The sequence below is a fragment of the Haemorhous mexicanus genome, chromosome 37 (genome assembly GCF_027477595.1).
Source record: "Haemorhous mexicanus isolate bHaeMex1 chromosome 37, bHaeMex1.pri, whole genome shotgun sequence".
NCBI lineage: Eukaryota > Metazoa > Chordata > Aves > Passeriformes > Fringillidae > Haemorhous > Haemorhous mexicanus.
The window spans coordinates 776,718-803,124 of NC_082377.1; the positions used below are offsets into that span (position 1 = coordinate 776,718).

The 26,407-nt window shown below is 59.5% G+C and overlaps 1 protein-coding gene across 3 annotated transcripts in view; it reads left to right on the forward strand.

Annotated features, from left to right (window-relative positions):
* POLR2A (RNA polymerase II subunit A) overlaps positions 1–26,407 on the forward strand; it is a 73,308-nt gene that overhangs the window by 45,231 nt on the left and 1,670 nt on the right. For all 3 annotated transcript variants that reach the window (XM_059872660.1, XM_059872663.1, XM_059872661.1), the window contains 12 exons: positions 1,285–1,456; positions 3,100–3,205; positions 5,364–5,569; positions 8,661–8,885; positions 10,843–11,089; positions 14,215–14,315; positions 14,429–14,533; positions 16,448–16,630; positions 19,194–19,397; positions 22,143–22,329; positions 23,248–23,361; positions 24,431–24,580. In XM_059872660.1, the coding sequence (XP_059728643.1) occupies positions 1,285–1,456; positions 3,100–3,205; positions 5,364–5,569; positions 8,661–8,885; positions 10,843–11,089; positions 14,215–14,315; positions 14,429–14,533; positions 16,448–16,630; positions 19,194–19,397; positions 22,143–22,329; positions 23,248–23,361; positions 24,431–24,580 (2,000 nt within the window). The remainder of the gene's footprint in view (positions 1–1,284; positions 1,457–3,099; positions 3,206–5,363; positions 5,570–8,660; positions 8,886–10,842; positions 11,090–14,214; positions 14,316–14,428; positions 14,534–16,447; positions 16,631–19,193; positions 19,398–22,142; positions 22,330–23,247; positions 23,362–24,430; positions 24,581–26,407) is intronic.

A 26,407-nucleotide genomic window follows, 5' to 3' on the forward strand; every position in this document is an offset into this window, starting at 1 on the left:
TCTTCAGAGGAGTTGGGGACACTTTGAGATCTTCAAAAGAGTTGGGGACATCTTGGGGTCTTCAGAGGAGCTGGGGACATCTTGGGGTCTTTAAAGAGTTGGGGACATCTTGGGGTCTTTAAAGAGTTGGGGACATCTTGGGGTCTTCAGAGGAGTTGGGGACATCTTGGGGTCTTTAAAGAGTTGAGGACATCTTGGGGTGTTCAGAGGAGTTGGGGACATCTTGGGGTCTTCAGAGGAGTTGGGGACATCTTGGGGTCTTTAAAGAGTTGGGGACATCTTGGGGTCTTCAGAGGAGCTGGGGACATCTTGGGGTCTTTAAAGAGTTGGGGACATCTTGGGGTCTTCAGAGGACTGGGGACATCTTGGGGTCTTTAAAGAGTTGGGGACATCTTGGGGTCTTCAGAGGAGTTGGGGACATCTTGGGGTCTTTAAAGGAGTTGGGGACATCTTGGGGTCTACAGAGGAGTTGGGGACATCTTGGGGTCTTCAGAGGAGTTGGGGACATCTTGGGGTCTTTAAAGAGTTGGGGACATCTTGGGGTCTTCAGAGGTGTTGGGGACATCTTGGGGTCTTCAGAGGAGTTGGGGACATCTTGGGGTCCTTAAAGAGTTGGGGACATCTTGGGGTCTACAGAGGAGTTGGGGACATCTTGGGGTCTTTAAAGGAGTTGGGGACATCTTGGGGTCTTTAAAGAGTTGGGGACATCTTGGGGTCTTCAGAGGAGTTGGGGACATCTTGGTCTTCAGAGGAGTTGGGGACATCTTGGGGTCTTTAAAGAGTTGGGGACATCTTGGGGTCTTCAGAGGACTGGGGACATCTTGGGGTCTTTAAAGAGTTGGGGACATCTTGGGGTCTTCAGAGGAGTTGGGGACATCTTGGGGTCCTTAAAGGAGTTGGGGACATCTTGGGGTCTTCAGGTGGCTCCTTCCAAGGTTTCAGACCCATCCTGAGGTCCCCAAGTTCTCCTTCCACAAACTGGAGATGTTTTGGGGTTTTCAAGTGGCTCCTCCCCGACCTGGGTGACACCTGGGTGTCCCCAAGCTGCTCCAGCCCAACCTTGGGTGACATTTTGATGTCCCCAACCTCTTCCACCCCAAACTAAGACCCTCATTGGTGTCCCCAAACTGCTCCATCCCAACCTTGGGTGACATTTTGGTGTCCCCAACCTTCTCCTACCCAACATGGACCACCTTTTTTGGTGTCCCCAAGCTTCTCCAGCCTGACGTGGGTGACGCTTGGGTGTCCCCTGGATGTCCCTGAGGTGTCCCCGTGTCCCCACAGGTTCAAGTTTGACTACACCAACGAGCGGGCGCTGCGCCGGACGCTGCAGGAGGAGCTGGTCAAGGACATCCTGTCCAACGCCCACATCCAGAACGAGCTGGAGCGCGAGTTCGACCGCATGAGGGAGGACAGGGAGGTCCTCAGGGTCATCTTCCCCACCGGGGACAGCAAGGTGACACCAGAATCCACCCCAGAAGCACCTGGGGTGCACCAAAACCCCCCTGAGATACCCCAAAACCCCCCTGAGATACCCCAAAACCCCACTGAGATACCCCAAAACCCCCCTGAGATACCCCAAAACCCCACCGAGATACCCCAAATCCACCCAGGACACCCCAAATTTCTCCTTTTGGGGTTCATGGAGGTCCTCAGGGTCATCTTCCCCACCGGGGACAGCAAGGTGACACCAGAATCCACCCCAGAAACACCTGGGGTGCACCAAAACCCCACCGAGATACCCCAAAACCCCCCTGAGATACCCCAAATCCACCCAGGACACCCCAAATTTCTCCTTTTGGGGTTCATGGAGGTCCTCAGGGTCATCTTCCCCACCGGGGACAGCAAGGTGACACCAGAATCCACCCCAGAAACACCTGGGGTGCACCAAAACCCCCCTGAGATACCCCAAAACCCCACCGAGATACCCCAAAACCCCACTGAGATACCCCAAAACCCCCCTGAGATACCCCAAAACCCCCCTGAGATACCCCAAAACCCCACCAAGATGCCCCATTTTGGGCTCTGACTCCCCATTTTTGGGGTTCTGACCCTGTTTTTGGGGGGTTCTGACCCCATTTTTGGGGTGCTGACCCCATTTTTGGGGTTCTGACCCCATTTTTTGGGGTTCTTCCCCCATTTTTTGGGGTTCTTCCCTCATTTTTGGGGTTCTTCCCCCATTTTTGGGGTTCTTCCCCCGTTTTGGGGGTTCTTCCCTCGTTTTTGGGGATCTGACCCCATTTTTGGGGTGCTGACCCCATTTTGGGGGTTCTTCCCCCATTTTTTGGGGTTCTGACCCCATTTTTGGGGTTCTTCCCCCGTTTTTTGGGGTTCTTCCCCCATTTTTGGGCTTCTGACCCCGTTTTTGGGGTTCTGACCCCATTTTTGGGGGTTCTGACCCTGTTTTGGGGGTTCTTTCCCCATTTTTGGAGGTTCTGACCCCATATTTGGGGTTCTTCCCCTATTTTGGGGGGTTCTTCCCCCATTTTCGGGGTTCTGACCCCATTTTTTGGGGTTCTTCCCCCATTTTAGGGGTTCTGACCCCGTTTTGGGGGTTCTTTCCCCATTTTGTGGGGTTCTTCCCCCGTTTTTGGGGTTCTGACCCCATTTTTGGGGGTTCTTCCCTCGTTTTTGGGGTTCTTCCCCCATTTTAGGGGTTCTGACCCCGTTTTTGGGGGTTCTGACCCCGGTTTTGGGGGTTCTTCCCCCATTTTTGGGGTTCTTCCTCCATTTTTGGGGTTCTTCCTCCATTTTTGGGGTTCTGACCCCATTTTTTGGGGTTCTTCCCCCATTTTTGGGGTTCTGACCCCGTTTTTGGGGGTTCTGACCCCATTTTTGGGGTTCTGACCCCGTTTTTGGGGGTTCTTCCCCCATTTTTGGGGTTCTGACCCCATTTTTGGGGTGCTGACCCCATTTTTGGGGTTCTTCCCTCGTTTTTGGGTGTTCTTCCCCCATTTTGGGGGTTCTGACCCCATTTTTGGGGGTTCTTCCCTCGTTTTTGGGTGTTGTTCTCCCATTTTTGGGGTTCTTCCCCCATTTTGGGGGTTCTTCCCCCATTTTTGGGGTTCTGACCCCGTTTTGGGGCTCCTCTCCCCCCAGGTGGTGCTCCCCTGTAACCTGCTCCGCATGATCTGGAACGCGCAGAAGATTTTCCACATCAACTCCCGGCTGCCCTCGGACCTGCACCCGGTCAAGGTGGTGGAGGGTGAGTGGGGCCGGGGGCCGGGGTCCCTCAGGAAGGTTCTGGAGATCCTTGAGCCCCTCAGGAAGGTTCTGGAGATCCTTGAGCCCCTCAGGAAGGTTCTGGAGATCCTTGAGTCCCTCAGGAAGCTGTGACAGGTTTGGAGATGCTCTGGAAGGTTCTGGAGGTCCTTGAGCCCCTCAGGAAGGTTCTGGAGATCCTTGAGCCCCTCAGGAAGCTGTGATGAGTTTGAGGTCCTTCAGGAAGGTTCTGGAGATCCTTGAGTCCCTCAGGAAGGTTCTGGAGATCCTTGAGCCCCTCAGGAAGCTGTGATGGGTTTGGGGTCCCTCAGGAAGGTTCTGGAGATCCTTGAGTCCCTCAGGAAGGTTCTGGAGATCCTTGAGCCCCTCAGGAAGCTGTGATGGGGTTGAGGACCCCCAGGAAGGTTCTGGAGATCCTTGAGTCCCTCAGGAAGGTTCTGAAGATCCTTGAGCCTCTCAGGAAGGTTCTGGAGATCCTTGAGTCCCTCAGGAAGGTTCTGGAGATCCTTGAGCCCCTCAGGAAGCTGTGATGGGTTTGGGGTCCCTCAGGAAGGTTCTGGAGATCCTTGAGTCCCTCAGGAAGCTGTGATAGGATTGGAGATGCTCAGGAAGGTTCTGGAGATCCTTCAGTCCCTCAGGAAGGTTCTGGAGATCCTTCAGCCCCTCAGGAAGCTGTGATGGGTTTGAGGACCCCCAGGAAGGTTCTGGAGATCCTTGAGTCCCTCAGGAATCTGTGATAGGATTGGAGATGCTCTGGAAGGTTCTGGAGATCCTTGAGCATCTCAGGAAGCTGTGACAGGTTTGGAGATTCTGTGGAAGGTTCTGGAGATCCTTGAGCCCCTCGGGAAGGTTCTGGAGATCCTTGAGTTCCTCAGGAAGCTGTGATGGGTTTGAGGTCCCTCAGGAAGGTTCTGGAGGTCCTTGAGCCCCTCAAGAAGGTTCTGGAGATCCTTCAGCCCCTCAGGAAGCTGTGATGGGTTTGGAGTTGCTCTGGAAGGTTCTGGAGATCCTTGAGTCCCTCAGGAATCTGTGACAGGTTTGGAGATGCTCTGGAAGATTCTGGAGGTCCTTGAGCCCCTCAGGAAGGTTCTGGAGATCCTTGAGCCCCTCAGGAAGCTGTGATGGGTTTGAGGTCCCTCAGGAAGGTTCTGGAGATCCTTGAGTCCCTCAGGAAGGTTCTGGAGATCCTTGAGCCCCCCAGGAAGGTTCTGGAGATCCTTGAGTCCCTCAGGAAGCTGTGACAGGTTTGGAGATGCTCTGGAAGGTTCTGGAGGTCCTTGAGCCCCTCAGGAAGGTTCTGGAGATCCTTCAGCCCCTCAGGAAGCTGTGATGGGTTTGAGGACCCCCAGGAAGGTTCTGGAGATCCTTAAGCCCCTCAGGAAGGTTCTGGAGATCCTTGAGCCCCTCAGGAAGGTTCTGGAGATCCTTGAGCCCCTCAGGAAGCTGTGATGGGTTTGGGGTCCCTCAGGAAGGTTCTGGAGATCCTTCAGCCCCTCAGGAAGCTGTGATAGGATTGGAGATGCTCAGGAAGGTTCTGGAGATCCTTGAGTCCCTCAGGAAGGTTCTGGAGATCCTTGAGCATCTCAGGAAGGTTCTGGAGGTTGTTCAGTCCCTCAGGAAGCTGTGATGAGTTTGAGGTCCCTCAGGAAGGTTGTGGGGATCCTTGAGTCCCTCAGGAAGGTTGTGGGGATCCTTGAGTCCCTCAGGAAGCTGTGACAGGTTTGGAGATGCTCAGGAAGGTTCTGGAGATCCTTCAGCCCCTCAGGAAGCTGTGATGGGTTTGAGGTCCCTCAGGAAGGTTCTGGAGATCCTTGAGTCCCTCAGGAAGCTGTGACAGGTTTGGAGATGCTCAGGAAGGTTCTGGAGATCCTTCAGCCCCTCAGGAAGCTGTGATGGGTTTGAGGACCCCCAGGAAGGTTCTGGAGGTCCTTGAGTCCCTCAGGAAGCTCTGATGGGTTTGAGGACCCTCAGGAAGGTTCTGGAGGTCCTTGAGCATCTCAGGAAGGTTCTGGAGATCCTTGAGTCCCTCAGGAAGGTTCTGGAGATCCTTGAGTCCCTCAGGAAGCTGTGATGGGTTTGAGGCCCCCCAGGACCGTTCTGTCCCTCCTTGGGACCCCCCTGTGACCTCGCTGTCCCCTCAGGGGTGAAGGAGCTGAGCCGCAAGCTGGTGATCGTCAACGGGGAGGACCCTCTGAGCCGGCAGGCGCAGGAGAACGCGACGCTGCTCTTCAACATCCACCTGCGCTCCACGCTCTGCAGCCGCCGCATGGTGGAGGAGTTCCGGCTCAGCGGGGAGGCCTTCGACTGGCTGCTGGGGGAGATCGAGTCCAAGTTCAACCAGGCCATCGTGAGAAGGGGTTTGGGGACATCCTGGGGGGGTTTGGGGTCATCCTTGAGGGGTTTGGGGGGTTTGGGGTCATCCTTGAGGGGTTTGGGGTCATCCTTGGGGGATTTGGGTGGGTTTGGGGTCACTTCTGGGGGGTTTGGGGTCAGGTCTGGAGGTGCCTTCGACTGGCTGCTGGGGGAGATCGAGTCCAAGTTCAACCAGGCCATCGTGAGAAGGGGTTTGGGGTCATCTTGGGGGGTTTGGGGTCATCCCTGGGGGCTTTGGGGTCAGTATTTGGGATTTGGGGTCAGGTCTGGAGGTGCCTTGTGTTGGCTGCTGGAGGAGATCGAGTCCAAGTTCAACCAGGCCATCGTGAGAAGGGGTTTGGGGGGTTTGGGGTCATCTTTGGGGGGTTTGGGTGGGTTTGGGGTCACTTCTGGGGGGTTTGGGGTCAGGTCTGGAGGTGCCTTCGACTGGCTGCTGGGGGAGATCGAGTCCAAGTTCAACCAGGCCATCGTGAGAAGGGGTTTGGGGACATCCTTGGGGGGTTTGGGGTCATCCTTGAGGGGTTTGGGGTCATCCTTGGGGGGTTTGGGGTCAGATCTGGAGGTGCCTTGGGTTGGCTGCTGGAGGAGATCGAGTCCAAGTTCAACCAGGCCATCGTGAGAAGGGGTTTGGGGGGTTTGGGGTCATCCTTGAGGGGTTTGGGGTCATCCTTGGGGGCTTTGGGGTCATCCTGGGGGGGTTTGGGGTCATCCTTGGGGGGTTTGGGGTCATCCTTGGGGGGTTTGGGACCAGATCTTGGGGTGCCTTGTGTTGGCTGCTGGGGGAGATCGAGTCCAAGTTCAACCAGGCCATCGTGAGAAGGGGTTTGGGGGCTTTGGGGTCATCCTTGGGGGGTTTGGGGTCATCCTTGGGGGGTTTGGGGTCAGTGTTTGGGATTTGAGGTCAGATCTTGAGGTGCCTTCGACTGGCTGCTGGGGGAGATCGAGTCCAAGTTCAACCAGGCCATCGTGAGAAGGGGTTTGGGGACATCTTTGGGGGGTTTGGGTGGGTTTGGGGTCATCCTTGGGGGGTTTGGGGTCATCTTTGGGGGGTTTGGGGTCATCTTTGGGGGGTTTGGGTGGGTTTGGGGTCACTTCTGGGGGGTTTGGGACCAGATCTGGAGGTGCCTTGGGTTGGCTGCTGGGGGAGATCGAGTCCAAGTTCAACCAGGCCATCGTGAGAAGGGGTTTGGGGTCATCCTTGGGGGGTTTGGGGGGTTTGGGGTCATCCTTGAGGGGTTTGGGGTCATCCTTGGGGGGTTTGGGGTCATCCTTGGGGGGTTTGGGGTCATCCTTGGGGGGTTTGGGGTCATCTTTGGGGGGTTTGGGGTCATCCTTGGGGGGTTTGGGGTCATCCTTGGGGGGTTTGGGGTCATCCTTGGGGGGTTTGGGTGGGTTTGGGGTCACTTCTGGGGGGTTTGGGACCAGATCTTGAGGTGCCTTGGGTTGGCTGCTGGGGGAGATCGAGTCCAAGTTCAACCAGGCCATCGTGAGAAGGGGTTTGGGGGGTTTTAGGGTCATCTTTGGGGGGTTTGGGGTCATCCTTGACGGGTTTGGGTGGGATTGGGGTCAGTGTTTGGGACCAGATCTGGAGGTGCCTTGGGTTGGTTGCTGGGGTCAACCATCGTGAGAAGGGGATCTGGGGTCATCCTTGGGGGGTTTGGGGTCATCTTTGGGGGGTTTGGGGTCATCCTTGGGGGGTTTGGGGTCATCCTTGGGGGGTTTGGGGTCATCCTTGGGGGGTTTGGGGTCATCCTTGGGGGGTTTGGGTGGGTTTGGGGTCAGTGTTTGGGGGGTTTGGGGTCAGTGTTTGGGACCAGATCTTGGGGTGCCTTGGGTTGGCTGCTGGGGGAAATCGAGTCCAAGTTCAACCAGGCCATCGTGAGAAGGGGTTTGGGGTCATCCTGGGGGGTTTGGGTGGGTTTGGGGTCACTTCTGGGGGGTTTGGGGTCAGGTCTGGAGGTGTCTTCAACTGGCTGCTGGGGGAGATCGAGTCCAAGTTCAACCAGGCCATCGTGAGAAGGGGTTTGGGGACATCTTTGGGGGGTTTGGGTGGGTTTGGGGTCACTTCTGGGGGGTTTGGGACCAGATCTGGAGGTGCCTTGGGTTGGCTGCTGGGGGAGATCGAGTCCAAGTTCAACCAGGCCATCGTGAGAAGGGGTTTGGGGTCATCCTGGGTGGGTTTGGGGTCATCTTTGGGGGGTTTGGGGTCATCCTTGGGGGGTTTGGGTGGGTTTGGGGTCACTTCTGGGGGGTTTGGGGTCAGGTCTGGAGGTGTCTTCAGCTGGCTGCTGGGGGAGATCGAGTCCAAGTTCAACCAGGCCATCGTGAGAAGGGGTTTGGGGTCATCCTGGGGGGTTTGGGGTCATCCTTGGGAGGTTTGGGGTCATCCTTGAGGGGTTTGGGGGGTTTGGGGTCATCCTTGGGGGGTTTGGGGTCATTTTTGGGGGGTTTGGGGTCATCTTTGGGGGTTTTGGGGTCATCCTTGGGGGGTTTGGGGGGGTTTGGGGTCAGTGTTTGGGGGGTTTGGGGTCATCTTGGGGGGTTTGGGGTCATCTTGGGGGTTTTGGGGTCATTTTTGGGGGGTTTGGGGGCTTTGGGGTCATCTTTGGGGGGTTTGGGGTCATCTTTGAGGGGTTTGGGGTCATCCTTGGGAGGTTTGGGGTCATCTTTGGGGGGTTTGGGGTCATCCTTGGGGTTAGGTGATCCCACTGTGACACTGCTGTCCCCGTGTCCCCTCATGCTGACCCTGGTGAGATGGTTTGGGGTCTCACTGGGGTCTGGTGTCACTCTGCTGTCCCCGTGTCCCACCCCAGGGTGATGGTTTGGGGTCACTCTGGGGTCTGGTGACACTCTGCTGTCCCATGTCCCCTCAGGCCCACCCCGGTGAGATGGTTTGGGGTCACTGGGGTTTGGTGACACTCTGCTGTCCCCTCAGGCCCACCCCGGGGAGATGGTTTGGGGTCACTGGGGTTTGGTGACACTCTGCTGTCTCCGTGTCCCACCCCAGTGAGATGGTTTGGGGTCACTGGGGTTTGGTGACACTCTGCTGTCCCATGTCCCCTCAGGCCCACCCCGGGGAGATGGTGGGCGCGCTGGCCGCGCAGTCCCTGGGCGAGCCGGCCACGCAGATGACCCTCAACACCTTCCACTACGCGGGGGTGTCGGCCAAGAACGTCACCCTGGGTGTCCCCCGCCTCAAGGAGCTCATCAACATCTCCAAGAAGCCCAAGACGCCGTCGCTCACCGTCTTCCTGCTGGGCCAGAGCGCCCGCGACGCCGAGCGCGCCAAGGTGGCACCTGGGGACACGCCGGGGGGGGGGCTGGGGTGGTGGCCCTGTGGGTTTGTGTCCTCACAGCTCTGTGGTGGCCCCATGGGTTTGTGTGACCTCCTTGTCCTCACTGCCCTGTGGTGGCCCCACGGGTTTGTGTGACCTCCTTGTCCCCTCAGCCCCGTGGTGGCCCTGTGGCTTTGTGTCCTCACAGCTCTGTGGTGGCCCCATGGCTTCGTGTCCCCATGGTGGCCCTGTGGCTTTGTGTCCTCACAGCTCTGTGGTGGCCCCGTGGGTTTGTGTCCTCATGGTGGCCCTGTGGGTTTGTGTCCTCACAGCTCTGTGGTGGCTCCATGGCTTCGTGTCCCTGTGGTGGCCCCATGGGTTTGTGTGACCTCCTTGTCCCCACAGCCCTGTGGTGGCTCCGTGGCTTTGTGTCCCTATGGTGGCCCTGTGGCTTTGTGTCCCCATGGTGGCCCTGTGGCTTTGTGTCCTCACAGCTCTGTGGTGGCCCCACGGGTTTGTGTGACCTCCTTGTCCTCACAGCCCTGTGGTGGCTCCATGGCTTTGTGTCCCTGTGGTGGCCCTGTGGCTTTGTGTCCCCTCTGCGTCCCCATGTCTTCCATGTTCCCATGTCCCCATGTCCCCTGACTGTCCCCAGTGTTCTCAGTGTCCCCAGTGTCCCCTGAGTGTCCCCAATGTCCCCATGTCCCCATGTCCCCTGACTGTCCCCAATGTTCTCAGTGTCCCCATGTCCCCTGACTGTCCCCAATGTCCCCATGTCCCCTGACCGTCCCTAGTGTCCCCATGTCCCCTGACTGTCCCCAATGTCCCCATGTCCCCTCACTGTCCCCAGTGTCCCCATGTCCCCTGACTGTCCCCAATGTCCCCATGTCCCCTTAATGTCCCCAGTGTTCTCAGTGTCCCCAGTGTCCCCAATGTCCCCATGTCCCCAGTGTCCCCATGCCCCCTGACTGTCCCCATGTCCCCAGGACATCCTGTGCCGCCTGGAGCACACCACACCCAATGTCCCCTGACTGTCCCCAGTGTCCCCAATGTCCCCATGTCCCCTGACTGTCCCCATGTCCCCTGACTGTCGCCAGTGTCCCCATGTCCCCTGACTGTCCCCATGTCCCCTGACTGTCCCCGGTGTCCCCAATGTCCCCATGTCCCCTGACTGTCCCCATGTCCCCTGACTGTCCCCAATGTCCCCATGTCCCCTGACTGTCCCCGTGTCCCCAGGACATCCTGTGCCGCCTGGAGCACACCACACCCCATGACCCCTGACTGTCCCCAGTGTCCCCAATGCCCCCATGTCCCCTGACTGTCCCCACGTCCCCTGACTGTCCCCAGTGTCCCCAGTGTCCCCAATGTCCCCTGACTGTCCCCGTGTCCCCTGACTGTCCCCAGTGTCCCCAGTGTCCCCAATGTCCCCAGTGTCCCCATATCCCCTGACTGTCCCCAATGTCCCCAGGACATCCTGTGCCGCCTGGAGCACACCACACCCAATGTCCCCTGAATGTCCCCATGTCCCCTGACTGTCCCCATGTCCCCTGACTGTCCCTGTGTCCCCAGGACATCCTGTGCTGCCTGGAGCACACCACACCCAATGTCCCCTGACTGTCCCCAGTGTCCCCAGTGTCCCCAGTGTCCCCAGTGTCCCCATGTTCCCTGACTGTCCCCGTGTCCCCTGACTGTCCCCAGTGTCCCCGTGTCCCCTGACTGTCCCCATGTCCCCAGTGTCCCCACGTCCCCTGACTGTCCCCAATGTCCCCGTGTCCCCTGACTGTCCCCGTGTCCCCAGGACATCCTGTGCCGCCTGGAGCACACCACGCTCCCCATGTCCCCAGTGTCCCCAGTGTCCCCACGTCCCCTGACTGTCCCCATGTCCCCTGACTGTCCCCATGTCCCCAGTGTCCCCACGTCCCCTGACTGTCCCCAATGTCCCCGTGTCCCCTGACTGTCCCCGTGTCCCCAGGACATCCTGTGCCGCCTGGAGCACACCACGCTGCGCAAGGTGACGGCCAACACCGCCATCTACTACGACCCCAACCCTCAGAGCACGGTGGTGGCCGAGGACCAGGAGTGGGTCAACGTCTACTACGAGATGCCCGACTTCGACGTCAGCCGCATCTCGCCGTGGCTGCTGCGCGTCGAGCTCGACCGCAAGCACATGACCGACCGCAAGCTGACCATGGAGCAGATCGCCGAGAAGATCAACGCCGGTGGGTGGGCTGGGCACGGCCCCGGGGGGGTCTGGGGGGGTCTGTGGGGCACCTGGAGGGGGTTTGGGGGGTGTTGGTGGGACCTGGAGGGGGTTTGGGGGGTGTTTGGGGCACCTGGAGGGGGTTTGGGGGGGGTTTGGGGGGTCTTGGTGGGACCTGGAGGGGGTTTGGGGGGTGTTTGGGGCACCTGGAGGGGGTTTGGGGGGTCTTGGTGGGACCTAGAGGGGGTCTGAGGGCACCTGGAGGGGGTTTGGGGGGTCTTGGTGGGACCTGGAGGGGGTGTGGGGGGTCTTTGGGGCACCTTGAGGGGGTTTGGGGGGTCTTTGGGGCACCTGGAGGGGGTTTGGGGGGTCTTTGGGGCACCTGGAGGGGGTTTGAGGTGATTTGGAGGAGGTTTGAGGGCATCTGAGGAGCTTTTGGGGGGATCTGAGGGGGTTTGAGGTGACCTGGATGAGGTTTGAGGGCGTCTGAGGGGCTTTTGGGGGTTCTGAGGGGGTTTGGGGAGTGTTTGTAGGACCTAGAGAGGGTTTGAGGTGATCTGGATGAGGTTTGAGGGCGTCTGAGGAGCTTTTGGGGGGATCTGAGGGTGTTTGGGGGGTGTTGGTGGGACCTGGAGGGGGTTTGTGGGGTCTTTATGGGACCTGGAGGGGGTTTGGGGGGTCTTGGTGGGACCTGGAGGGGGTTTGAGGGGTCTTGGTGGGACCTGGAGGGGGTTTGGGGGCTCTTGGTGGGACCTGGAGGGGGTTTGGGGGGTCTTTGTGGGACCTGGAGGGGGTTTGGGGGGGTCTTGGTAGGACCTGGAGGGGGTTTGGGGGCTCTTGGTGGGACCTGGAGGGGGTTTGGGGGGTCTTTGTGGGACCTGGAGGGGGTTTGGGGGGGTCTTGGTAGGACCTGGAGGGGGTTTGGGGGGTCTTGGTGGGACCTGGAGGGGGTGTGGGGGATCTTTGGGGCACCTTGAGGGGGTTTGGGGGGTCTTGGTGGGACCTAGAGGGGGTCTGAGGGCACCTGGAGGGGGTTTGGGGGGGTCTTTGGGGCACCTGGAGGGGGTTTGGGGGGGTCTTTGGGGCACCTGGAGGGGGTTTGAGGTGATTTGGAGGAGGTTTGAGTTGGTCTGAGGAGGTTCTGAGGAACCTGGAGAGGGTTTGAGGGCATCTGAGGAGCTCCTTGGGAAGCCTGGAGGGGGTTTGAGGTGACCTGGAAGAGGTTTGAGGGCGTCTGAGGAGCTTTTGGGGGGATCTGAGGGGGTTTGAGGTGACTTGGATGAGGTCTGAAGGCATCTGAGCAGCTTCTGAGGGTCCTGGAGGGGATTTGAGATGACCTGGATGAGGTTTGAGGGCATCTGAGGAGCTTTTGGGGGGTTCTGAGGGGGTTTGGTGGTGTTTGTGGGACCTGGAGGGGGTTTGAGGTGACATGGATGAGTTCTGAGGGTATCTGAGGAGCTTTGGGGGGTTCTGAGGGGGTTTGAGGTGACTTGGATGAGGTTTGAGGGCATCTGAGGAGCTTTTGGGGGGTTCTGAGGGGGTTTGGGGGTGTTGGTGGGACCTGGAGGGGGTTTGAGGTGGCATGGATGAGTTCTGAGGGCATCTGAGGAGCTTTTGGGGGGTTCTGAGGGGGTTTGGGGGGTGTTTGTAGGATCTGGAGGGGGTTTGAGGTGACTTGGAGGAGGTTTGAGGGCGTCTGAGGGGCTTTTGGGGGTTCTGAGGGGGTTTGGGGAGTGTTTGTAGGACCTAGAGAGGGTTTGAGGTGATCTGGATGAGGTTTGAGGGCGTCTGAGGAGCTTTTGGGGGGTTCTGAGGGGGTTTGGGGGGTCTTGGTGGGACCTGGAGGGGGTTTGGGGGGTCTTGGTGGGACCTGGAGGGGGTTTGAGGGGTGTTGGTGGGACCTGGAGGGGGTTTGGGGGGTCTTGGTGTGACCTGGAGGGGGTTTGGGGGGTCTTTGGGGGACCTGGAGGGGGTGTGGGGGGTCTTGGTGGAACCTGGAGGGGGTTTGAGGGGTGTTTGGGGCACCTGGAGGGGGTTTGGGGGGTGTTTGGGGGGTGTTGGTGGGACCTGGAGGGGGTTTGAGGGGTCTTGGTGGGACCTGGAGGGGGTTTGAGGGGTCTTGGTGGGACCTGGAGGGGGTTTGGGGGTGTTTGGGGGGTGTTGGTGGGACCTGGAGGGGGTTTGAGGTGATTTGGAGGAGGTTTGAGTTGGTCTGAGGAGGTTCTGAGGAACCTGGAGAGGGTTTGAGGGCATCTGAGGAGCTTCTTGGGAAGCCTGGAGGGGGTTTGAGGTGACTTGGAGGGGGTTTGAAGGCATCTGAGCAGCTTCTGAGGGTCCTGGAGGGGATTTGAGGTGACCTGGATGAGGTTTGAGGGCATCTGAGGAGCTTTTGGGGGGTTCTGAGGGGGTTTGGGGGGTGTTGGTGGGACCTGGAGGGGGTTTGAGGTGACTCGGATGAGTTCTGAGGGTATCTGAGGAGCTTTTGGGGGGTTCTGAGGGGGTTTGGGGGGTGTTGGTGGGACCTGGAGGGGGTTTGAGGTGATGTGGATGAGTTCTGAGGGTGTCTGAGGAGCTTTTGAGGGTTTGGGATGAGGTCTGAAGGCATCTGAGCAGCTTTTGGGAGTCCTGGAGGGGGTTTGAGGTGACTTGGATGAGGTTTGAGGGGATCTGAGGAGCTTTTGGGGGTTCTGAGGGGGTTTGGGTGGTGTTGGTGGGACCTGGAGGGGGTTTGAGGTGACTTGGAGGAGGTTTGAGCCCATCTGAGGAGCTTTTGGGGGGTTCTCAGGGGGTTTGGGTGGTGTTTGTGGGACCTGGAGGGGGTTTGAGGTGACGTGGATGAGTTCTGAGGGTATCTGAGGAGCTTTTGGGGGTTCTGAGGGGGTTTGGGGGGTCTCTGTGGGACCTGGAGGGGGTTTGAGGTGGCCTGGATGAGTTCTGAGGGTGTCTGAGGAGCTTTTGAGGGTTTGGGGTGACCTTGAAGGCACCTGAGAGCTCTTCAGGGCGCTCTGTGTGAGCCTGGAGGAGCTTTGGGATGACCTGGGGGAGCTTTGGGGGTCCTTGGCAGATCTTTGGGGACACCCTGGAGGTCCCTTGGGTGCCGTGAGCTCGGAGGTGACCCTGTCCCCACCCCGTGTCCCCTCCCAGGCTTCGGTGACGACCTCAACTGCATCTTCAACGACGACAACGCCGAGAAGCTGGTGCTGCGCATCCGCATCATGAACAGCGACGAGAACAAGATGCAGGAGGTGGGCAGGCACCTGGGGACACCTCAGGGGACACCTCAGGGGACACCTCAGGGGACACCTCAGGGGACACCTGGGACGGCCTGGGCCTCACCTGTGCCCCACCGTGTCCCCAGGAGGAGGAGGTGGTGGACAAGATGGACGACGACGTCTTCCTGCGCTGCATCGAGTCCAACATGCTGACGGACATGACCCTGCAGGGCATCGAGCAGATCAGCAAGGTGGGGACACCTGGGGGGGCTTGGGGACACCTGGGCGGGTTTGGGGACACCTGGAGGGGCTTGGGGACACCTAGGGGGCTTGGGGACACCTGGGGGGGCTTGGGGACACCTGGGGGGGCTTGGGGACACCTGGAGGGTCTTGGGGACACCTAGAGGGGCTTGGGGACACCTGGAGGGGCTTGGGGACACCTGGGGGGGCTTGGGGACACCTGAAGGGGCTTGGGGACACCTCGGGGGGCTTGGGGACACCTGAAGGGGCTTGGGGACACCTGGGCGGGCTTGGGGACACCTGGGCAGGCTTGGGGACACCTGGGGGGGCTTGGGGACACCTGGGGGGGCTTGGGGACACCTGGGCGGGCTTGGAGACACCTGGAGGGGCTTGGGGACACCTGGAGGGGCTTGGGGACACCTGGAGGGGATTGGGGACACCTGGGGGGGCTTGGGGACACCTGGAGGGGCTTGGGGACACCTGGGCAGGCTTGGGGACACCTAGGCGGGCTTGGGGACACCTGGGGGGGCTTGGGGACACCTGGGCGGGCTTGGGGACACCTGGGGGGGCTTAGGGACACCTGGAGGGGCTTGGGGACACCTGGGCGGGCTTGGGGACACCTGGGCGGGCTTGGGGACACCTGGGGGGGCTTGGGGACACCTGGGCGGGCTTGGGGACACCTGGGGGGGCTTGGGGACACCTGGAGGGACTTGGGGACACCTGGGCGGGTTTGGGGACACCTGGAGGGGCTTGGGGACACCTGGGGGGGCTTGGGGACACCTGGGGGGGCTTGGGGACACCTGGGCAGGCTTGGGGACACCTGGAGGGGCTTGGGGACACCTGGGGGGGCTTGGGGACACCTGGGGGGGCTTGGGGACACCTGGGCAGGCTTGGGGACACCTGGGGGGGCTTGGGGACACCTGGGCAGGCTTGGGGACACCTGGGGGGCTTGGGGACACCTGGAGGGGCTTGGGGACACCTGGGGGGGCTTGGGGACACCTGGGGGGGCTTGGGGACACCTGGGGGGGCTTGGGGACACCTGGAGGGGCTTGGGGACACCTGGGCGGGTTTGGGGGCACCTGGGAGGGCTTGGGGACACCTGGAGGGGCTTGGGGACACCTGGGGGGGCTTGGGGACACCTGAAGGGGCTTGGGGACACCTTGGGGGGCTTGGGGACACCTGGAGGGGCTTGGGGACACCTGGGCGGGCTTGGGGACACCTGAAGGGGCTTGGGGACACCTGGGCGGGCTTGGGGACACCTGGGCGGGCTTGGGGACACCTGGGGGGGCTTGGGGACACCTGGAGGGGCTTGGGGACACCTGGGGGGGCTTGGGGACACCTGGGGGGGCTTGGGGACACCTGGAGGGGCTTGGGGACACCTGGGGGGCTTGGGGACACCTGGAGGGGCTTGGGGACACCTGGGCGGGCTTGGGGACACCTGGAGGGGCTTGGGGACACCTGGGCGGGCTTGGGGACACCTGGGGGGGCTTGGGGACACCTGGAGGGGCTTGGGGACACCTGGGGGGGCTTGGGGACACCTGGGCGGGCTTGGGGACACCTGGGGGGGCTTGGGGACACCTGGAGGGGCTTGGGGACACCTGGGCAGGCTTGGGGACACCTGGAGTGGCTTGAGGACACCTGGAGGGGTCCATGAAAGGATGGGAGGTCTCCAGAGATACCTGGAGAGCTCCGTGGTAACCTTTAGAAGGTTCCAGAAGACCTTTAGGAGGTCCAGGATGGTCCCTGGTAACACCTGTGGGCACCTGAGAAGGTCTTGGAGGTAGCACCAGGTGCTCTGAGGGTTCAAGATCTCCAGGTAGATCTTGAGGAGCATCAGGAGCTCTCCATGGAGACTTTCCGGAGGTTCCAAGAGACCTTCAGAAGATCTGGGACAGCCATGGTGACACCTGTCCCCACCTGCCCAGGTGTACATGCACCTGCCACAGACGGACAACAAGAAGAAGATCATCATCACCGAGGACGGGGAGTTCAAGGCCCTCCAGGAGTGGATCCTGGAGACCGACGGCGTCAGCCTGATGCGCGTGCTGAGCGAGAAGGACGTGGACCCCGTGCGCACCACGTCCAACGACATCGTGGAGATCTTCACCGTGAGTCACCTGGGCTGGGACACACCTGGGGGGGGGACACACCTGGGGGGTGAGGGACACACCTGGGCTGGGACACACCTGGGGGGGAGTGGAGATCTTCACCGTGAGTCACCTGGGCTGGGACACACCTGGGCTGGGACACACCTGGGGGGGTGAGGGACACAGCTGGGGGGTGAGGGACACACCTGGGGGGGTGAGGGACACACCTGGGCTGGGACACACCTGGGGGGGAGTGGAGATCTTCACCGTGAGTCACCTGGGCTGGGACACACCTGGGGGGGTGAGGGACACACCTGGGCTGGGACACACCTGGGCTGGGACACACCTGGGGGGAGGGACACAGCTGGGCTGGGACACACCTGGGGGCTCGTGGAGATCTTCTCCGTGAGTCACCTGGGGGTGAGGGACACACCTGGGCTGGGACACACCTGGGGGGGAGGGACACAGCTGGGCTGGGACACACCTGGGGGCTCGTGGAGATCTTCACCGTGAGTCACCTGGGCTGGGACACACCTGGGGGGGGGAGGGACACACCTGGGCTGGGACACACCTGGGGGGGAGGGACACACCTGGGGGGGGGAGGGACACACCTGGGCTGGGACACACCTGGGGGGGAGGGACACACCTGGGGGGGGGGACACACCTGGGGGGGTGAGGGACACACCTGGGGGGGGGAGGGACACACCTGGGCTGGGACACACCTGGGGGTGAGGGACACACCTGGGGAGGGGGACACACCTGGGGGGGTGAGGGACACACCTGGGGGGGGGAGGGACACACCTGGGGGGAGGGACACAGCTGGGCTGGGACACACGTGGGGGGGTGAGGGACACACCTGGGGGGGAGGGACACACCTGGGGGGGTGAGGGACACACCTGGGGGGGAGGGACACACCTGGGGGTGAGGGACACACCTGGGGGGGAGGGACACACCTGGGCTGGGACACACCTGGGGGGGAGGGACACACCTGGGGGGTGAGGGACACACCTGGGGGGAGGGACACACCTGGGCTGGGACACACCTGGGGGGGAGGGACACACCTGGGCTGGGACACACCTGGGGGGTGAGGGACACGCCTGGGGGGGAGTGGAGATCTTCACCATGAGTCACCTGGGCTGGGACACACCTGGGGGGTGAGGGACACACCTGGGGGGGTGAGGGACACACCTGGGGGGGTGAGGGACACACCTGGGGGGGGGAGGGACACACCTGGGGGGTGAGGGACACACCTGGTGGGGGAGGGGCACACCTGGGGGATGAGGGACACACCTGGGGGGGGGAGGGACACACCTGGGGGTGAGGGGACACACCTGGGGGTGAGGGACATCGTGGTCCTCATGGTGAAGATCTCCATGAGTCACCTGGGACAGGGACACCTGGGTTGGGGTTTGAGGGACATCGTGGTCTTCATGGTGGGGATCTTCACCTGGGGACACACCTGGGACACCTGAGTCCCCAGGTGATGGGATCCCTGGATTTTGGGATTTCCCACCTGGATTTGGGAATTCCCGCCCCATTTTGGGATTTTGGGATTTCCCACCCCCTGAATTTGGGAATTCCCGCCCCATGTTGGGATTTTGGGCATTCCCACCCCCTGGATTTGGGATTTCCCACCCCCTGGATTTGGGATTTCCCGCCCCATGTTGGGATTTTGGGCATTCCCACCCCCTGGATTTGGGAATTCCCACCCCCTGGATTTGGGAATTCCCGCCCCATTTTGGGATTTTGGGATTCCCACCCCCTGAATTTTGGGAATTCCCACCCCCTGAATTTGGGGATTCCCACCCCCTGGATTTGGGGATTCCCGCCCCATGTTGGGATTTTGGGCATTCCCACCCCCTGGATTTGGGGATTCCTGCCCCATGTTGGGATTTCCCACCCCCTGGATTTGGGGATTCCCACCCCCTGGATTTGGGGATTCCCACCCCCTGGATTTGGGGATTCCCGCCCCATGTTGGGATTTTGGGCATTCCCACCCCCTGGATTTTGGGATTCCCACCCCCTGGATTTGGGAATTCCCGCCCCATGTTGGGATTTTGGGATTCCCACCCCTAAATTTGGGGATTCCCACCCCCTAAATTTGGGGATTTCCCACCCCCTGGATTTGGGAATTCCCACCCCCTGAATTTGGGATTTCCCACCCCCTGGATTTGGGGATTCCTGCCCCATTTTGGGATTCCCACCCCCTGGATTTGGGATTCCCACCCTATTTTGGGATTTTGAGATTCCCACCCCTAAATTTGGGATTTCCCACCCCCTGATTTTGGGAATTCCCACCCCCTGAATTTGGGGATTTCCCACCCCCTGGATTTGGGGATTCCCGCCCCATTTTGGGATTTGGGGATTTCCCACCCCCTGAATTTGGGGATTTCCCACCCCCTGGATTTGGGAATTCCCACCCCCTGGATTTGGGGATTCCCACCCCCTGGATTTGGGATTCCCGCCCCCTGGATTTGGGGATTCCCGCCCCATTTTGGGAATTTGGGATTTCCCACCCCCTGAATTTGGGATTTCCCACCCCCTGGATTTGGGGATTCCCTTCCCATGTTGGGATTTCCGGCAGGTTCTGGGCATCGAGGCGGTGCGGAAGGCGCTGGAGCGGGAGCTCTACCACGTCATCTCCTTCGACGGCTCCTACGTCAACTACCGGCACCTGGCGCTGCTGTGCGACACCATGACCTCGCGGGGACACCTGATGGCCATCACCCGGCACGGCGTCAACCGCCAGGACACCGGGCCCCTGATGAAGTGCTCCTTCGAGGAGACGGTCAGGGGACAGTGGGGACAACGGGAATTGGGGTTTGGGAATGGGGATTGGGGTTTGGGAATGGGGATTGGGGTTTGGGAACAGCCAGGACACCGGGCCGCTCATGGAGTGCTCCTTCGAGGAGACGGTCAGGGGACACTGGGGACAGCGGGGACAACGGGAATTGGGGTTTGGGAATGGGGATTGGGGTTTGGGAATGGGGATTGGGGTTTGGGAATGGGGATTGGGGTTTGGGAACTGCCAGGACACCGGGCCGCTCATGGAGTGCTCCTTCGAGGAGATGGTGAGGGGACAGTGGGGACAGTGGGAATTGGGGTTTGGGAATGGGGATTGGGGTTTGGGAATGGGGTTTGGGGTTTGGGAGTGGGGATTGGGGTTTGGGAGTGGGAATTGGGAACAGCCAGGACACCAGGCCGCTCATGGAGTGCTCCTTCGAGGAGATGGTGAGGGGACAGTGGGGACAGTGGGGACAGTGGGGATTGGGGTTTGGGAATGGGGATTGGGGTTTGGGAGTGGGGATTGGGGTTTGGGAACTGCCAGGACACCGGGCCCCTGATGAAGTGCTCCTTCGAGGAGACGGTCAGGGGACAGTGGGGACAATGGGGACAATGGGGATTGGGGTTTGGGATTGGGGATTGGGGTTTGGGAACAGCCAGGACACTGGGCCGCTCATGGAGTGCTCCTTTGAGGGGACGGTCAGGGGACAGCGGGGACAGCAGGGACAACGGGGTTTGGGAATGGGGATTGGGGTTTGGGAATGGGGATTGGGGTTTGGGAACAGCCAGGACACCGGGCCGCTGATGAAGTGCTCCTTCGAGGAGACGGTCAGGGGACAGCGGGGACAGCGGGAATTGGGGTTTGGGAATGGGGATTGGGGTTTGGGAGTGGGGTTTGGGGTTTGGGAATGGGGATTGGGGTTTGGGGCTTGGGAATTGGGGTTTGGGAACAGCCAGGACACCGGGCCCCTGATGAAGTGCTCCTTCGAGGAGACGGTCAGGGGACACTGGGGACAACGGGGATTGGGGTTTGGGAATGGGGATTGGGGTTTGGGAGTGGGGATTGGGGTTTGGGAACTGCCAGGACACTGGGCTGCTCATTGAGTGCTCCTTCGAGGAGACGGTCAGGGGACAGTGGGGACAATGGGGACAATGGGGATTGGGGTTTGGGAATGGGAATTGGGAGTGGGAATTGGGGTTTGGGAATGGGGATTGGGGTTTGGGAATGGGGATTGGGGTTTGGGAACTGCCAGGACACCGGGCCCCTGATGAAGTGCTCCTTCGAGGAGATGGTGAGGGGACAGTGGGGACAGTGGGGACAATGGGAATTGGGGTTTGGGAATGGGAATTGGGGTTTGGGAATGGGAATTGGGGTTTGGGAATGGGGTTTGGGGTTTGGGAACTGCCAGGACACCGGGCCGCTCATGGAGTGCTCCTTCGAGGAGACGGTCAGGGGACACTGGGGACAGCGGGGACAACGGGGATTGGGGTTTGGGAATGGGGATTGGGGTTTGGGAATGGGGATTGGGGTTTGGGAATGGGGATTGGGATTTGGGAATGGGGATTGGGGTTTGGGAATGGGGATTGGGGTTTGGGAACAGCCAGGACACCGGGCTGCTGATGAAGTGCTCCTTCGAGGAGACGGTCAGGGGACACTGGGGACAGCGGAGACAGTGGGGATTGGGGTTTGGGAATGGGGATTGGGGTTTGGGAATGGGGATTGGGGTTTGGGAATGGGGATTGGGGTTTGGGAACTACCAGGACACCGGGCCGCTCATGGAGTGCTCCTTCGAGGAGACGGTCAGGGGACAGCGGGGACAGCGGGGACAATGGGAATTGGGGTGTGGGAGTGGGAATTGGGGTTTGGGAAGGGGGATTGGGGTTTGGGAACTGCCAGGACACCGGGCCCCTGATGAAGTGCTCCTTCGAGGAGACGGTCAGGGGACACTGGGGACAGCGGGGACAGTGGGGTTTGGGAATGGGAATTGGGGTTTGGGAATGGGGATTGGGGTTTGGGAAAGGGAATTGGGGTTTGGGAGTGGGAATTGGGGTTTGGGAATGGGGATTGGGGTTTGGGAACCGCCAGGACACCGGGCCCCTGATGAAGTGCTCCTTCGAGGAGACGGTCAGGGGACACTGGGGACAACGGGAATTGGGGTTTGGGAATGGGGTTTGGGGTTTGGGAAAGGGAATTGGGGTTTGGGAGTGGGAATTGGGGTTTGGGAGCTGCCAGGACACCGGGCCGCTCATGGAGTGCTCCTTCGAGGAGACGGTCAGGGGACACTGGGGACAGCGGGGACAGTGGGGATTGGGAATGGGAATTGGGGTTTGGGAGTGGGAATTGGGGTTTGGGAGTGGGAATTGGGGTTTGGGAGCTGCCAGGACACCGGGCCGCTCATGGAGTGCTCCTTCGAGGAGACGGTCAGGGGACACTGGGGACAGCGGGGACAGTGGGGATTGGGGTTTGGGAATGGGGATTGGGGTTTGGGAATGGGGATTGGGGTTTGGGAGTGGGGATTGGAGTTTGGGAGCTGCCAGGACACCGGGCCACTCATGGAGTGCTCCTTCGAGGAGATGGTGAGGGGACAGCGGGGACAACGGGGATTGGGGTTTGGGAATGGGAATTGGGGTTTGGGAATGGGGTTGGGGGGCTGAAAACGGGGGATTCTGTGGACATTTGATAGGATTTGTGGTTCAAGGAGAACATTTAAAGGTGGAAGCTGATTTTGGGGTGTCCCCCCCGACTCAGGTCGACGTCCTGATGGAGGCAGCTGCCCACGGGGAGAGCGACCCCATGAAGGGCGTGTCCGAGAACATCATGCTGGGCCAGCTGGCCCCGGCCGGCACCGGCTGCTTCGACCTCCTGCTGGACGCCGAGAAGTGCAAGCACGGCATGGAGATCCCCAGCGCCCTGCCCGGCCTCGGCGTCGGCGGCCGTGAGTCCCCGAAACCCTGGGGACACCCCCAGAACCCTGGGGACACCCCCCGGGAAAATGGGGACACCCCCGGGAAAATGGGGACAGCCCCCGGGAAAATGGGGACACCCCCCGGGAAAATGGGGACACCCCTTGGAATGGTGGCCAGGTTCCTCCAGGAGCAGCTTGGGGACACCCCAAGGGTGGTGGCACAAAGACCTTCAAGGTCCTGGTGGTCATTGGCCAGTCCTGGGTGTCCCATGGCAGGAGGGGACAGCCCCAGAGTTTGGGGTCCGTGCAGATTTTGGGGTCCATCAGGACTGGGTCCTACGAGGGAGGAGTTGGGGACACCCCAAGGGTGGTGGTGACGCAAAGACCTCTGATGTCACCGTGGCCACCTCCATGTCCCAGTTTTGGTCACCTGGTGTCCCCCAGATGTTCATGTCCCTCAGACTTTGGGGTTCCCCAGATGTTCATGTCCCTCAGATTTTGGGGTCCCCCCAATGTTGATGTCCCCCAGATTTTGATGTGCCCCCAGTGTTCATGTCCCCCATATTTTGGTGTCCCCCCCTGATGTTGATGTCCCCATATTTTGGGGTCCCCCAGATGTTGATGCCCCCCCCATGTTGATGTCCCCAGATGTTGATGTCCCCCAGATGTTGGTGCCTCCCCGATGTTGATGTCCCCACATTTTGGGGTCCCCCAGATGTTGATGCCCCCCGATGTTGATGTCCCCATATTTTGGGGTCCCCCAGATGTTGGTGCCTCCCCGATGTTGATGTCCCCATATTTTGGGGTCCCCCAGATGTTGGTGTCCCCATGATGTTGATGTCCCCATATTTTGGGGTCTCCCAGATGTTGATGCCCCCTGATGTTGATGTCCCCACATTTTGGGGTCCCCCCGGTTTGGGGGCGCCCCTGACCCCTTTCTCTCCGCAGCCACCGGGATGTTCTTCGGCTCGGCCCCCAGCCCCATGGGGGGGATGTCCCCGGCCATGACCCCCTGGAACCAGGGGGCCACCCCGGCCTACGGCGCCTGGTCCCCCAGCGTGGGTGCGTGGGGCACTGGGAGGGACTGGGAGGGGTCTGGGGTAAAATGGGGGTCACTGGGATGGCTGGGGGGGGATTTTGGGGTGTCCCGGGTGCACTGGGGGGTGAATTTGGGAGGATGAGGAGCCCCCCGACCCCATTTCCCCCACAGGATGGCAGCAGAATGGGGCTGGGTTGTGTTTGGGGATGGTTTTGGGGTCTCAGGCTGGATTTGGGGGTGGTTTTGGGGTCTTAGGTTGTGTTGTGAGGTTCTGGGCTGTATTTTGGGCTGGTTTTGGGGTCCTGGGCTGGTTTTGGGGTCCCCCTGACCCCCCAATTTCCCCCATTCCCCCACAGACAGTGGCATGACCTCGGGAGGGGCCAGGTTGTGTTTAAGGGGTGGTTTTGGGGTCTCAGGTTGTGTTTTGGGGTCCTGGGCTGGTTTTGGGGTCCTGGGCTGTATTTGGGGTTGGTTTTGGGGTCCTGGGCTGGATTTAGGGCTGGATTTGGGATCCTGGGCTGGTTTTGGGGTCCTGGGCAGGTTTTGGGGGTGGTTTTGGGGGTCCCCCGACCCCCTTTTCCCCCCCAGGCAGCTGCATGACCCCGGGCAGGGCCGGGTTGTGTTTAAGGGCTGGTTTTGGGGTCCCGGGCTGGTTTTGGGGTCCTTCGCTGTATTTGGGGGTGGTTTTGGGGTCCTGGGCTGGATTTGGGGGTGGTTTTGGGGTCCTGGGCTGGTTTTGGGGTCCCCCTGACCCCCTTTTCCCCCCCCCAGGCAGCGGCATGACCCCGGGCGGGGCCGGGTTGTGTTTAAGGGCTGGTTTTGGGGTCCTGGGCTGGATTTGGAGTCCTGGGCTGGTTTTGGGGTCCTGGGCTGGATTTGGGGTCCTGGGTGGGTTTTGGGGGTGGTTTTGGGGTCCTGGGCTGGTTCTGGGGTCCCCCTGACCCCCTTTCCCCCCCCAGGCAGCGGCATGACCCCGGGCGGGGCCGGGTTGTGTTTAAGGGCTGGTTTTGGGGTCCTGGGCTGGTTTTGGGGTCCTGGGTGGGTTTTAGGGGTGGTTTTGGGGTCCCCCTGACCCCCTTTTCCCCCCCCCAGGCAGCGGCATGACCCCGGGCGGGGCCGGCTTCTCCCCCAGCGCCGCCTCCGACGCCTCCGGCTTCAGCCCCGGCTACTCCCCGGCCTGGTCACCCACGCCCGGCTCGCCGGGGTCACCCGGCCCCTCCAGCCCCTACATCCCCTCCCCCGGTGAGTACGGCCCCAAAAACACCCCAAAATACCCTGAAATAACCCAAAACACCCTGTAACCCCTAACAACACCCCAAAATACCCTGAAATAACCCAAAAATACCTGTAACCCCTAACAACACCCCAAAATACCCTGAAATAACCCAAAAATCCATGTAAGCTACCATGGCACCTCCAACAACACCTGAAACACCCCAAACACCCTAAAATAACCCACAACACCCTGTAACCCCTAACAACACCCTGAAATACCCCAAAATACCCTGAAATAGCCCAAAAATACCTGTAACCACTAACAACACCCCAAAACACACTGAAACACCCCAAAATACCCTGAAATAACCCAAAACACCCTGTAACCCCTAACAACACCCCAAAATACCCTGAAATAACCCAAAAATACCTGTAACCCCTAACAACACCCCGAAACACACTGAAACACCCCAAAATACCCTGAAATAACCCAAAAATACCTGTAACCCCTAACAACACCCCAAAACACACTGAAACACCCCAAAATACCCTGAAATAACCCAAAAATACCTGTAACCCCTAACAACACCCCGAAATACCCTGAAATAACCCAAAAATACCTGTAACCCCTAACAACACCCCAGAACACACTGAAACACCCCAAAATACCCTGAAATAACCAAAAACACCCTGTAACCCCTAACAACACCCCAAAATACCCTGAAATAACCCAAAAATACCTGTAGGACACCTTGTAACCTCCAAGAACACCCGAAACACACTGAAACACCCCAAAACACCCTAAAATACTTCTGAAATAACGCAAAACACCCTCACAACACCCTGTAACCCCTCACAACACCCTGAAATACCCCAAAACACCCTAAAATAACCCAAAAATACCTGTAAGATACCATGTAACCTCCAAGAACACCTGAAACACCCCAAACACCCTAAAATACCCCTAAAATAACCCAAAACACCCTGTAACCCCTAACAACACCCCAAAACACACTGAAATAACCCAAAAATCCCTGTAACCCCTAACAACACCCCGAAACACACTGAAACACCCCAAAATACCCTGAAATAACCCAAAAATACCTGTAACCCCTAAGAACACCCCAAAATACCCTGAAATAACCCAAAAATAACCCAAAACACCCGGAAACACACTGAAACACCCCAAAATACCCTGAAATAACCCAAAAATACCTGTAACCCCTAACAACACCCCAAAATACCCTGAAATAACCCAAAAATACCTGTAACCCCTAACAACACCCCAAAACACACTGAAACACCCCAAAATACCCTGAAATAACCCAAAAATACCCTGAAATAACCCAAAAATACCTGTAACCCCTAACAACACCCCGAAACACACTGAAACACCCCAAAATACCCTAAAATAACCCAAAAATACCTGTAACCCCTAACAACAGCCCAAAATACCCTGAAATAACCCAAAAATACCCTGAAATAACCCCAAAACACCCTGTAACCCCTAACAACACCCCGAAACACACTGAAACACCCCAAAATACCCTGAAATAACCCAAAAATACCTGTAGGACACCTTGTAACCTCCAAGAACACCCGAAACACACTGAAACACCCCAAACACCCTAAAATACCCCTAAAATAACCCAAAAATACCTGTTAGATACCACGTAACCTCCAAGAACACCCAAAACACACTGAAACACCCCAAAACACCCTAAAATACTTCTGAAATAACCCAAAACACCCTGTAACCCCTAACAACACCCCAAAACACACTGAAACACCCCAAAACACCCTAAAATACTTCTGAAATAACCCAAAACACCCTGTAACCCCTAACAACACCCC